Source organism: Salmo salar, chromosome ssa12, assembly GCF_905237065.1.
Source record: "Salmo salar chromosome ssa12, Ssal_v3.1, whole genome shotgun sequence".
Taxonomy (NCBI): Eukaryota; Metazoa; Chordata; class Actinopteri; order Salmoniformes; family Salmonidae; genus Salmo; species Salmo salar.
The window spans coordinates 45,923,839-45,938,100 of NC_059453.1; the positions used below are offsets into that span (position 1 = coordinate 45,923,839).

At 41.1% G+C, this 14,262-nt stretch overlaps 1 protein-coding gene across 3 annotated transcripts in view; it reads right to left on the reverse strand.

Moving 5' to 3' along the window:
• The window catches only part of LOC106565304 (protein CBFA2T2), a 53,406-nt gene extending 51,487 nt beyond the window's left edge, over positions 1-1,919 (reverse strand). For all 3 annotated transcript variants that reach the window (XM_045691408.1, XM_045691412.1, XM_045691409.1), the window contains exon 1: positions 1,698-1,919. In XM_045691408.1, coding sequence (XP_045547364.1) covers positions 1,698-1,725 — 28 coding nt within the window. In that variant the 5' untranslated portion in view covers positions 1,726-1,919. The remainder of the gene's footprint in view (positions 1-1,697) is intronic.
• Between the last annotated feature and the right edge of the window lie 12,343 nt (positions 1,920-14,262).

A 14,262-nucleotide genomic window follows, 5' to 3' on the forward strand; every position in this document is an offset into this window, starting at 1 on the left:
AAGGCACCACTCTCCCATCCATACTCTAAAACCGTTCATTTCATAAAAAAACAAAAAAACAACTACGTACTAACTAGATGTAATTTAACATGTATTCAGGTCAACATTTTGGACCAAAATCCCAGAACACTAAGAACCATAAAACGATTACAGTTCTAACATGGCTGCCAGAGGAGCTCTGCTGCTCCCTGCTGGTTACTGTAACAAAATATGATCATCATTATCATCATCATTACTGTCTTGTCTTTGTCAGGCCATCGTTTGTTATTCTGACGTTAGGGAAAAAGGGAGACGAATTGGTGCCCCCGGGTCAAACAATGATACAGTTGTGCCCTGAGGCTCTGGCTAGAACTGGCGATCCCACTTGCATTGCATGACTGTGCCTTTGTCCCACAGGCTAAGTAGACAAGTGGGAGTTCTCTATTGGCAGTCTTTCGACCGCCTGGTGTTATTGTCTTGAAAAGCTGTAAACTCCAGATGGTGCAAAACTTTGCCTGGTGGATTAATTCCAAATCCTCCAATGAAAAGGCACATTTAGAGTGGTGGCCCTGCTATTGAATCAAATTGGAGCATAATAGCAGGATAGTATGAGCTATATGAGGGCAAAGCTCACAACAGAAGGATATGCATGTTATAATAGCCTAAAGATAGGCTACAAAAATGTAATTATCTAACTATGACATGAATGAAAACGGTTGATTATGTTTACTTACGATGAAAGTTATGAGGTAATAAAACAATGTATTAGTGAAATAATGAGACACATTTGCATTGACACCAAATGTGTGAATATTTTTGGTAAATGTTGGTCCCATTGAACGTTTGCACTCTCAGTCAAAATATTGAGGTGAAATTGAAAAATGTCTGCATACTGAACATCATAACATTACATTTGGCTACAAAACACCCTGGACAAAAGACTGTTTCCGCATTGTTCCTGAGTGTGCGAGACCCAGGTGTAGGTGATGCAGATTTATGTGATTTTTGAACTTTTCCTGTTGAAAAGTGATATCCCAAGTATAAATATAGTAAAGTATGCACACTAAAGGGTAAAAAAATATGCTTTGAGAAAAATCGTGTTTTTGAGACACAACTGCAAACTTCAAGGAGTTGAGCATTAGATGAGTTGGTTTGATGGGAAGTTGTGATGTCATCGGCCTCCCCCTTGCTTGAGGAACAATAGATAACAAAAGAGGAAAGCCCCCCCACCTCACTTACCTGGACAACCTAACCACCTATTGAGACGTGCCTTTTGTTAAGTAAATCAGGTGTTAAATGAGGTGAAAATGAGTCTGACTGCCACTTTAAATTAGCAGAGACAGAAGAGGAAGCCAGACACCCCACTCCCCTGTTTGTTTTCCTTTTTTTCCTGGTTAGTTCATTGCCTTTAATTTACGTAGACCAGACCCAGCTGCTATTGCATTGGTGTCTATGGGAGACAGACCCAGTTAAGTAGACCGGAACTGAACAATTATATTCAATGGTAAACGACCTGAGTAATATATCTTCATTTATCCACCATCTTTGATTTTAGCGCATCTGATCCACACAAATTGTGATAGGATAATATACAAATAATCCAAATATTAACACCTAAAACGCCCACAAACACGTGTTGCGTGTATTTTACAACACCAAAACATATACCACCCCACAGCATTAGCCTACATAGATACTAGTTTAGTTAGGCTACTTACATTGAAAAGCGCCCGGAATCCCGACCATGCTCTTCGCACTTTAAATGACAGTGTGCACGTTTCAAGGTACAGCCAACTGTAAATTAAAATGATATGCTCGTCGATTGATATCTCGCATTGACGTGTTGTTTCTCAATAAAGATAAAAGCCCGCTGTGATTCGTAACACTGCATCAGGTATCATGGGGCATAGGCTGCTACTGTAGCAAGATTGCACTGAATATTTGAGTGGGCGGGACTATTTGTAATCCTTTCGACAAAAAAGCAAATACACTGCTGCGTTATTACACCGTCGTAACAGCAGGGAAATACGAACACCAGTGTTTTGGAAATGATTAACGCGAGTCACGACAATAGACCACCACTTGCTCACATATCCACGGTTTAGACCAAATGTTTTTTGTTGTTGCTTGGAGCCATTTATTTTAAATCAAGATATCAATTAGGTTGTTGGCAATGCATATAGGTCATATACTGTAGTCTTAATGTCATTAGACTACTTGTCAACATTGTATCCATGGTGAGAATGTTTAGATTGATTCGGTGCTGTATTTTGGTCATGTTGTAGGCTAATTTGAGCATAGATGCACAGCCATCACATGTGCTAATCACTGCATTTATATTTACGGAAAAAAGTATAAAAATCTATGGACTCATTACTGCAAGTCGTTCTGGATAAGAGCATCTACTAAACGACTAAAATGTAAAATATTTGATAATATAATAATAATGTATATTTAACAGAAATGGACGTAGGCCTTAACCACATACACTTCCAATATTTATTTGAGGCATCCTCCTGCCATGTTTTATTTATTTTATTTGACCTTTATTTAACTAGCCAAGTCAGTTGAGAACAAATTCTTATTTTCAATGTAAAGAGTGTTGCTTTCTTGCCTTTCTACAACACAACAACCTATTGAAGGCAAGGAATGATTGGCATTGGACCCCATCCAGGCCCTCATATGTTGTTTCTCTAGCAAACACGATATTTAATTTGGTTGCTGAGAGCTAGCCTTCCAACCCCCCCCATTCCCCTCCCCCAGCCACACAAACACATGCCACATGCTCCTGCCTCCTTCCCCCTCTTCTCCTCCCCCATCCACCACCCCTGCAAGGCTGCCACCTGCTCGAGGGAGCATGATGCACAGCTGCTGAGTTACAATAACAAATGAACGCCCACCGTGACCCGGTCCAATACCTGCTACTACAGGCTGCAGCCCATCAACCCCTCCAGGGACCTTCACCTATCGGAGGGTGGCTTGAAGAGGGAGCAAGAGAGCTTGTCATCTTTGGGTCTGCACTCGTCTGCTTTCTCAACTGCATCGAACTGATCTGTAAGAGAGTGTGTTTGGACAAGGAGAGGGGGGGGGAGAGATATTATGGTCTTATGTGTTTACTTTGACAATGTAAAAAAGTGCTTTAACTTTCCATGTCAATAAAGTTTATTGAATTGCATTGACAGAGGGAGAGGTTGTCACCTTTGAGTCTGCACTCAACTGCATCTACAGCATCTTCAAACATTTGAGATGGGGAACAGGCATTTTGCATGTAATCCCCTATATCTTCATCATCTCCATCCACATAGTTTACTATTATAGGGAGCAGATGAATAGGGAATAGATTAAGAAAATGTATGATGGAAGAAGTTCAAGGTTGGGTTTGAAAGGTCAAATTCTCACACTATGGCAGAATTTTATATATATATATATATATATATATATATATATAGAACCAGTCAAAAGTTTGGACACACCTACTCATTCAAGGGTTTTTCTTTATTTTTACTATTATCTACATTGTGGAATAATAGTGATGACATCAAAACTATGAAATAACACATATGGAATTATGTCGTAACCAAAAAAGTGTTAAACAAATCAAAATATATTTTATATTTGAGATTCTTCAAAGTAGTTGCCTTGATGACAGATTTGCACAGTCTTGGCATTCTCTTAGCCAGCTTCATGAAGTAGTCACCTGAAATGCATTTCAATTAACAGGTGTGCCTTGTTAAAAGTACATTTGATAATTTGTTTAATGCATCTGAACAAATCAGATGTGTTGTGACAAGGTATGGATGGTATACAGAAGATAGCCCTATTTGGTAAAATATGAAGTCCATATTATGGCAAGAATAGCTCAAATAAGCAAAGAGAAATGACAGTCCATTACTTTAAGACATTAAGGTCAGTCAATCTGGAAAATTTCAAGAACTTCGAAAATTTCTTCAAGTGTAGTTGCAAAAACCATCAAGCGTTATGATGAATTTGGCTCTCATAAGGACAGCCACAGGAGAGGAATACCCAGAGTTACCTCTGCTGCAGAGGATAAGTTCATTAGAGTTGCAGCACAAATAAATGCTTCACAGAGTTCAAACAACAGACACATCTCAACATCAACTGTTCAGAGGAGACTGTGTGAATCAGGCCTTCATGGTCAAATTGCTGCAAAGAAACCACTACTAAAGGACACCAATAACAAGAAGAGACTTGCTTGGCCAAGAAACATAAGCAATGGACATTAGACCAGGGGAAATCTAATTAGTCAAATTAGTCAAAATTTGGTCTAATGAGTCAAAATTTGAGATATTTGGTTCCAACCGCCGTGTCTTTGTGAGACGCAGAGTAGGTGAATCGATGATCTCCTCGTGTGTGGTTCCCACCGTGAATCATGGAGGAGGTGTGATGTTGTGGGGGTGCTTTGCTCGTGACACTGCCAGTGATTTATTTATAATTCAAGACACACATAACCAGCATGGCAACCACAGCATTCTGCAGTGATACGCAGTGTACTATCATTTGTTTTTCAACAGGACAATGACCTGGAACACCTCCAGGCTGTGTAAGAGCTATTTGACCAAGAAGGAGAGAGCTGGAGTGCTGCATCAGATGACCTGGCCTCCACAATCACCCAACCTCAACCAAATTGAGATGGTTTGGGATGAGTTGGACCGCAGAGTGAAGGAAAAGCAGCCAACAAGTGCTCAGCATATGTGAGAACTCTTTCAAGACTGTTGGAAAAGCCTTCCTCATGAAGCTGGTTGAGAGAATGCCAAGAGTGTGCAAAGCTGTCATCAATGCAAAGGGTGGCTACTTTGATGAATCTCAAACATAAAATATATTTAGATTTATTTAACACTTTTTTTGGTTACTACATGATTCCATGTGTTATTTCATAGTTTTTTTATGTCTTCACTATTATTCTACAATGTAGAAAATAGTAAAAATAAAGAAAAATCCTTGAATGAGTAGGTGTGTCCAAACTTTTGACTGGTACTGTATATGTGTGTATATATATATATGCCATTTAGCATACGCTTTTATCCAAAGCAACTTACAGTCATCAGTCATACATGCATACATTTTGCCTTTGGGTGGTCCAGGAAAGTGTTGACAAGTGATAACCTTTAGAGTAACTAAACAGTACCTAAAACCGCTAGTAAAACAACTCAGTAACGCGTTAACAAAAGATGGCTAAAGTCAAAGACTGGAGAGTCAGACGGCCGGGATTTGCCGTCATTACTTCCCTGTGCGTGACAGCTGGCCTCGGCGTCTTTGTCACCGCTCCTTTAATCACACACCAGCAGGTCTGCTGCAGCCTGCCACTGAGCTGTGGGTGACCTGACAGATCGCACACCCTGCCACACTTCCTGCTCCTACTGACTGTCCGGCCCTTGTCCGGTGACTCTTAACCTGACCCGGGGCCGAATTTGGGTCAGGCGGGGTTAGGTGGGGTTAGGGCCAAGGCCATGGTTTGGGGGGGCCAGCAAGATGGGTCGCGGTTGTCGTGGTCGCTGTGGTCATCATTCATCAACTCTGTGCCTGCTGTCCACTTGTCCTCCTCCCCCTCTTTTTTTGTCCTCCGCATGTTGATCCCACACGGCGGCACGCGTATCAGCTGAGCTCAGGAAACGGTCGTGTCAGAGGGGTCATGCGGCAGACGCCGTGTTAATTCTCTAGAATTAGCATTGCCATCACCCTCAACGCGCGCACACACACACAGACACGCACACCATCAGTCTTGACACACACATGTACACCACCACCCCTCAACACGCACGCACGCACACATACACACACACACACACAACCTCAATACACACATGCTCCAAATCCCGCTAGTACTACCCCGTCAATCAAATATGAGACAGTGCAGAGGGCATCCATATCATGCGTGGGGTTAAGCATAGGGGGGAGAGTAGGGGAGGAACCCCAGACAGACAGACAGACAGACAGACAGACAGACAGACAGACAGACAGACAGACAGACAGACAGACAGACAGACAGACAGACAGACAGACAGACAGACAGACAGACAGACAGACAGACAGACAGACAGACAGACAGACAGAGTGTGGATTACAACATCCATGGGCCAGATGGAGAGAGAGAGATAGCCCATTATGTAGATCCTCCCTCTGTCCTCATGCATCTATACCTTTACATTATTCAGGAAGAAAAGGGCGAAAGTAAATAATGAGCGCAACGAACGCTGAGGGGACAATAGAGGACAGAGCTATAGGGCAGAAGGCGCACAAGTCTCAGGTGCAGCCTCCCTGACCTCGAACTCTCCCTTGACCCCTCATTGCCATCCAAAGTCTCACTCATGACTCGAGTCACCTCTGTCTGTGGTACTGTACATTTACATTTACATTTAAGTCATTTAGCAGACGCTCTTATCCAGAGCGACTTACAAACTGTATAATCCAGGTGAGTGATACATATTGGTTAATGGATGGAGTGAGTCGCCCTAACCTATCCACCCCAACTTATTAAAATGCATTGCAATGTAAAGTATTATATGCTCACTGCGTTCATCTGAAACCAGCTGTTGCCAACTAACTAGGGTGTGGGAAGATGGATGGTCTCGCTCTCTCACACACACACACACACACACACACACACACACACACACACACACACACACACACACACACACACACACACACACACACACACACACACACACACACACACACACACACACACACACACCTGGTTTGACAGTGGAACAGGTGGACCAGGCTAACAGTCAGGGCCCTGGGCCGCGTAACCTTGCCTCAATCAGGGTGGCAGAGCCCAACCTCCATCCATCCATCCCTCCCCCCACCACCCCCATGACAAGCTGCTGGGGGTAGCAGGCCAGGCTGCCAGCCGTCCACTCAGACAGACACACTGGCCCATATGGCAGCAGCTCTGCAGATCTGGAGAGGGGGAAGGGGGTTGAGGTGGAGGGGGGAGTTTAAATTAATCAGCAGACCATCCCCAACTGTCCACCACTCCACCACCACCGTCTTCAGGGAGTTGAGACCATCTTCAGGGAGTTGAGACCGTCTTCAGGGAGTTGAGACATGGTTTAGATTGTGGATGATTGTGGTTACGTGTCTGTTTTTTTGAGGGGAGGATTGTGTTTGTATTTGTGAATGCATATGTTATGTTTGTATATGCACACACACACACACACACACACACACACACACACACACACACACACACACACACACACACACACACACACACACACACACAACCCACAAAATGCACACATACACACACATATAGTGCCTTCAGAAAGTATTCACACCCCTTTACTTTTTCCACATTTTGTTATTACAGCCTGAATTTAAAATTAATTAAATGGAGATTTTGTGTCACTGACCTACACACAATACCCCATAATGTCAAAGTGGAATTATGTTATTTTATTAATTAATTTAAAATGAAAAGCTGAAATGTCTTGAGTCATTAAGTATTCAACCCCTTCATTATGGCAAGCTTAAGTAAATTTAGGAGTAAAAATGTGCTCAATAAGTGGCATGGACTCTGTGTGCAATAATAGTGTTTAACATGATTGTTGAACGATTATTATTTGTAAGATCCCTCAGTTGAGCCGTGATAAATCAAACACAGATTCAACCACAAAGACCAGGGAGGTTTTACAATGCCTCGCAAAGAAGGTCTCCTATTGGCAGATAAAAAAAATCAAGAAAAGAATAGCAGACATTGAATATCCCTTTGAGCATGTTGAAGTTAATAATAACATTTTAGATGGTGTATCAAACCTCCCAGTCACTACAAAGATACAGACATCCTTCCTAACTCAGTTGCTGGAGAGGAAGGAAACCGTTCAGGGATTTCACCATGAGACCATGGGTGACAGTTACGGAGTTTAATGGCTGTGATAGGAGGAAACTGGATCAACAACATTGTAGTTACTGCACAATACTAACCTAAATGACAGACTAGTCGCCCCCCCAGACAGCATCACCACCAGAACCAGAGGCGAGGACGAAGGACCAAAGAGACCAACCTATGCCGGGAGCGAGCAGACCACAGGAGAGTAACTCCATTGACCTAAGGGTCGCGGGCTTCCAGGTGTGTTTGCCCGTTCTGAGGTTTGTCCTTCCTTCCTCTGCAGGACCGGAGCAGACCCAAAAACTAACACAGGTTTTCCTGGTCCCAGCCCGAACACCAGCACCAATCCTGGACACAGCACCGACCAACCTCAACTGCTACCTTCATCCAGCAACTGCCAGATACCGCATCCCCTCCCTCAACACAAAGACACAAACACACCGTCAACAACTCTACCAGACCAACCATAACTGGCTGACTAACAAATTGAAGGACTGATGATTGTTACATGATAATTGATTGAATTAATGTGTTTTTGGTAATTTGTTTTTGTTTTGATTAATAAGTGTGAATCCCACTCAAATCCCATTAGCGGGATTGATTTGACAACATCCAGTGAAATTGTAGCGCGCCAAATTCAAACTACAGAAATATCAATATTCAACCTTCACAAAAATATAAGTGTAATTCATCAAAATAAAGCTCCAGTTCATGCGTAACAAAAGACTAAAGCCATTCAGAGTGACACGTACAAAGAACAGCACTACTTCTTCATTTCTCAAAAGAAAAACACCAAACAATTTCTAAAGACTGGTGACATCTAGCGGAAGCCATAGGAACTACAATCTGTGCGCTTATAAATCAGGTCTCCCATAGAAAACCATTGGAAAAATTCCCTGGATTGATTGTGCTTGGGGTTTCGCCTGCCAAATCAGTTCTGTTATATTCACAGACATTATTCTAACAGTTTTAGAAACTTCAGAGTGTTTTCTATCCAAATCTACTAATTATATGCATATCCTAGCTTCTGGGCCTGAGTAGCAGGCAGTTTACTTTGGGCATGCTTTTCATCCGGACGTGAAAATACTGCCCCCTATCCCAGAGAGGTTTTAAGTTAGATTATCGATTATTTATTGTTATAATATATTTTTTAAATTTTAACAACATTTTATTTGAAATTTGACCATGTAACGATTTTTGGAATATGCCAATAAATTGGCCTAACTGAAAATAAGGAAGCCTATACAGAATAAACATATTCCAAAACATGCATCCTGTTTGCAATAAAACAGTAAAACTACAAAAAATGTGGCAAAGAAATGAACTTTATGGCCCGAATACAAAGCGTTATGTTTGGGGCAAATCCAACACAACACATCACTGAGTTTCACTTTTTCATATTTTCAAGCATGGTGATGGCTGCATCATAATATGGGTATGCTTGTCATTGGCATGGACTAGGGAGTTTTTTTGGGGATAAAAATAAACGGAATAGAGCTAAGCACAGGCAAAATCCTAGAGGAAAACGTGGTTCAGTCGGCTTTCGAACTGACACTGGGAGACAAATTCATCTTTCAGCAGGACAATAACCTAAAACACAAGGCCAAATATACACTGGAATTGGTTACCAAGATGACATTGAATGTTGTGGCCTAGGTACAGTTTTGACTTAAATCAGCTTCAAAATCTATGGCAAGATTTGAAAATGGCTGTCTAGCAATGACAACCTACTTGACAGAGCTTGAATATTTTTTTTAAGAATAATGCGCAAATATTGTACAATCCAAGTGTATGCATTCACTACTGTAAGTCGCTCTGGATAAGAGCGTCTGCTAAATGACTAAAAATGTAAAAAAAATAAAAAAAAATACGTAATTTCAGGGCGTTGAATACTTAATTAATCAAGATATATGAGTGTTTTATTTTTCCTTAATTCTTTACAAATGTTTGAATTTTTATTCCACTTTGACATTACAGTTTATTTTGTGTAGATCGTTGAGAAAAATGACAATTAAATCCATTTGAATCCCACTTTGTAACACAACAAAATGTGGAAAAAGTCAAGGGGTGTGAATACTTTCTGAAGATACTGTAAACACACACACACACACACACACGAACACACACTCAAGACCCGCCTCCCAAACACACCTGCACGCACACAAACACACACACGTGCGCTCACACATACAAACACACACACACACACACACACACACACACACACACACACACACACACACACACACACACACACACACACACACACACACACACACACACACACACACACACACACACACACACACACACACACACAAGGAAATCAGAATCATCTGCATCTATGTATGTGTGTGGGTTATTTTGTGTTATTATGGATTTATACGGTTAACCCTCAAGTGTGTGTTTGTAACTACGCTCATGGGCCTTTGTTGAGTCTTATATGAACCCATGGTGTTCCATTCATTGTAGCTTTTAAGAATATTAAATTGTATCCTTTAGAATGGCTTGGGGTGGCCACCTGCCATACAAATTACAAAGGAACAACAGCATGACAGATGTATGAAGACTAGGTCATATGGTCAAAGAATTTGTCATAATTGTGCCCGTTGTTATGTGTGCCACTCAAATCAAGCAGCGTTGTTCACATAGATATAACCTCTGATACCGAGAGTCTTAAACATGAATAAATCTTAAATACTAAAGTGATTCTTGTTGCAGTGACGTGGGAGCCTTCATTTTAATAACAGTGCTTGTGTCTGTGACTATCATATCAGTCAGTGTATTTTGACCTCGGTCAAGGCCTTTCAAATTTACAGTGTTTTAACACTTATATCAGAGTGGTAGCAATAAATTATATTGTCAGACCTGGGAATGTTATTCTGGGATCCAACTTTAAACACACCACTTACTCAATCAATCAATCAATCAATCAATCAATCAATCAACAATCAATCAATCAATCAATCAATGTCTGTTTGTCTGTCTAGCTATCTATCTAAACATCTTTAACAGATTCATTTAAGTAACCTTTGGATATCAGCCTAAGTGTACATGTCTGTGTTTGGATTTCATGTCTGTGGGTGTGATTGTGTGTGTGTGTGTGTATGTGGGGGGGGGGTTGAAAGTATATTGAAATGGACATCTGTCTGGAAATGCTGTACTCAAGACACTATTGGGGTAAACACTTAATCCTATGGTGCATGGGGTGGGGGGGGGGTTGGGGTACAAAGGGTGCTGGTGGCATTTATGTGGCTTGGCTTTGTATCATATGAATATGTATCACCATAACAAAGCTGGGGATAGATGGCATTGAACACTAGTTCACACAGACAACAGGGTCCGTATTCATAAATTGTCTCAGAGTAGGAGTGCTGATCTAGGATCAGGTCTCCCAGTCCATGTAATGTAATTCATTATGATCTGAAAGGATAAACTGATCCTAGATCCGACTCCAGAATACATATGCCCCCCCCCCCCAGTGGTGGGACTTCGATTTCCGCTTATGAGTGACTTCCCCTTTTCCACATATCCTCTAATCTTTCTCCCCATTTCATTATTACATAAAGTATTGTAGTTACAGTATACAGTAGCGGTATTGAAAAGTATTGTAAAGTATTATAGTTATAGCTGAGGTCAGAGGTCATCCCACATTGCTACATTATCCCAATCATGTAACTAGATTTGGGAAACCGGTATGTTTATGTCACATTTAGCTTTTCCTGTTTTTCATGTAATGTTCCGTATTGCTCCGGGGTGAAGTTTCCCTTAGGTACAGGTCTAGGATCAGCTTCCTCTCCCCCAATCCTAATCATTAGTTGGGAGACTTCACCCTACACTCTTCTGTATCTGCATTTCTTATGCGTCGCATTAGTGTCACCCCAGGATGAGCAGACATAACATTCTTATGTGAAGAGACCTGATAGTTCACAAGAAGTCACATGCAATAGATAGGTTTGACCACCAGAGGGTAACAAAGATTTGGGAACCGAAGAAAGACGATCTAACAGCTCCATTTACAACTTCTTCTTAGTTTCTTAGTTCCTTTTCATTTTGGTATTTGCAACATAACAGTATAAGTATAAGCCTTCCAAAAACTGTTATTAGTACAAGCACACCTGAATAGAAAATATTAGAAAATGTATTCCACACACACATTGTATTGCAGTTCATGTCCCTTGGGCCAACTCTTTCCTCTGTGCATCATCATGTGTTAAAGGTAGACTACATACATTTTGAAGGGACTCAATTACTGTACTTCCTTCCCGTATCCTTGTCAAAAAATACATAACCTAGAAGGAGAGTGACAGGCATACAGGTTGAGGGCCACTCGTTCTAAATAGGGGTACAGTAACTGCAGTGCTGCCTTGTAGCAGATACAGTGCAGCAGTGCATTTACAGCTAACCTACATAGCTTGACAGACTCAGACAAGCTCCTTTCTCGCAACTGTCTGGTTGCATTCCAAATAGCACCCTATTCCCAATTAGTCCATGAGCCAGGGGGTCGGTCGGGCTCACTTGGGGTGACGATGTCTCATCGTGATTTCTTTGAAGGTCTATGTCCCTAGAGTCGGAAAATGTGTGATAGCAGTGCAGCTATGGTAGCTTTCTGTGTTATCACTCTTTCTTTCATTCGTCTATCCCATTCATTTTTCCAGTAGAAATATTACCCCATGACAAACAATGTCAGCATACAACACGTAATTGCTCACTTATACCGTTTAATCATATATCGTTGGAAATCTTAGATTCACATTCTCCACATAGATATTGAGAGCCTTAAACATGAATAAATAATAAATACTAAAGCCAATCTTGTTGCAGTGACTTGGAAGCCTTCACTTTAAAAACGGTACTTGTGTCTGTGACTATCATATCAGTCAATATATTGAACCTCGCACAAGGCCTTTCAAATAACAAATTATTTATTACACTGTTTTAACACTTAAATCAAAGCTTCAGCAATACATTGTATTGTCAGACCTGGAAATGTTATTCTGGGATCCAACTTTAAACACACTTCGACTTACTATCTATCCACCCATCCCTGTCTGTCTGTCTATATACAGTTCTTTAACAGATTAATTTGAATTAACTTTGGATATCAGACTAAGGGTCGGTCGGGCTCACTTGGGGTGACAATGTTTCATAGTGATTTTTGAAGGTCTATGTCCCTAGTTGGAAAATGTGTTAAAGTAGTGCAGCAGTGGTAACTGTCTGTGTGTTATTAATCTCTTTCATCCTTCTATCCCAGGGCTCTCCAAACCTGTTCCTGGAGAGCTACCCTCCAGTAGGGTTTCGTTTCAAACCCAGTTGTAACTAACCTGATTGAGTTTTCAAACCTGCTAATTACTATTATTATTTTTTAATAACACACAACGCTAGAATAGGGTTCTAAAAAGATGTATAGATACAGGCCCAGAATTCACGTATTAACCCCACAGGAGCCATTTTCTTATATGGCCACTAAACTTAATGGGGACTTATTGGACAACTTTGCCTAACCATACCTGAATGAAATATAATAGTATGCCTGAAGACATTAAGTTGTTCATGGTGATGTAGAATACAACAAAATGAGCCAGATATGTAAAGATGATAAATTATTGATAGAATTGTGGTAAGAATGTGCCCAAATATCTGTCCAAATCACTGATTTCAGAAGATGTTATGATCAATAACTTGCAATATTTAATCTTCAAATATGTGAAATTGTAACAAAGACACAGGAAGCAGGTGAAGTCGGTGAGTTTAATATGAACGAACATAGAGCGAGTACAAGAACAAGCGTAGCGTCCGAACACACAGAAACAATACTGCCTGATGGGTGATACAATGGAATGGCCCCACAAACCGGGGGCTCAGCTTCCAGCAGAGCTGGAGATTACTGGTGGAGAGCCAGTTGTGACCACCAGGATGGAACACTGGAGCCTCACTGCAGTGGTGGTCCGCCTGCTCCTTCTGGTGGCGCCTCACGTGGGCAGCGTTCCAAACCATGGAAAACAGAAAGGAAAACGGTGCCCACTGCTGCTCATGCTCCCAGGTGATATTTATTTACAACAATGTTTTGACACTGAGGTCTTCATCAGGCATCCATATATACACACAGAGACAGTACTCAATGACATCACTTCTTGAAACAGGAGGTAAAAAAAAGTAGTATAACAGTTTCACAATATTAACATTCAACGTATCAAAATATATGATCATAGACAGGGAATGTGATCAATATTTACAGTAATATACATACATAAAATATTAAATGAGGATTTTTTAAATACACAATTTAGACAATAAAAATGGTTTCAAGTCAAACTCCTCATTAAGGCCAAGAGGAGACAGTGTGTTGAACCTGTGGATCCAGAAAGATTTCCTTTGAAGAAGTTTCCTCTCAATGTCCCCTCCCCTGCGGGACATCTTGACCATTT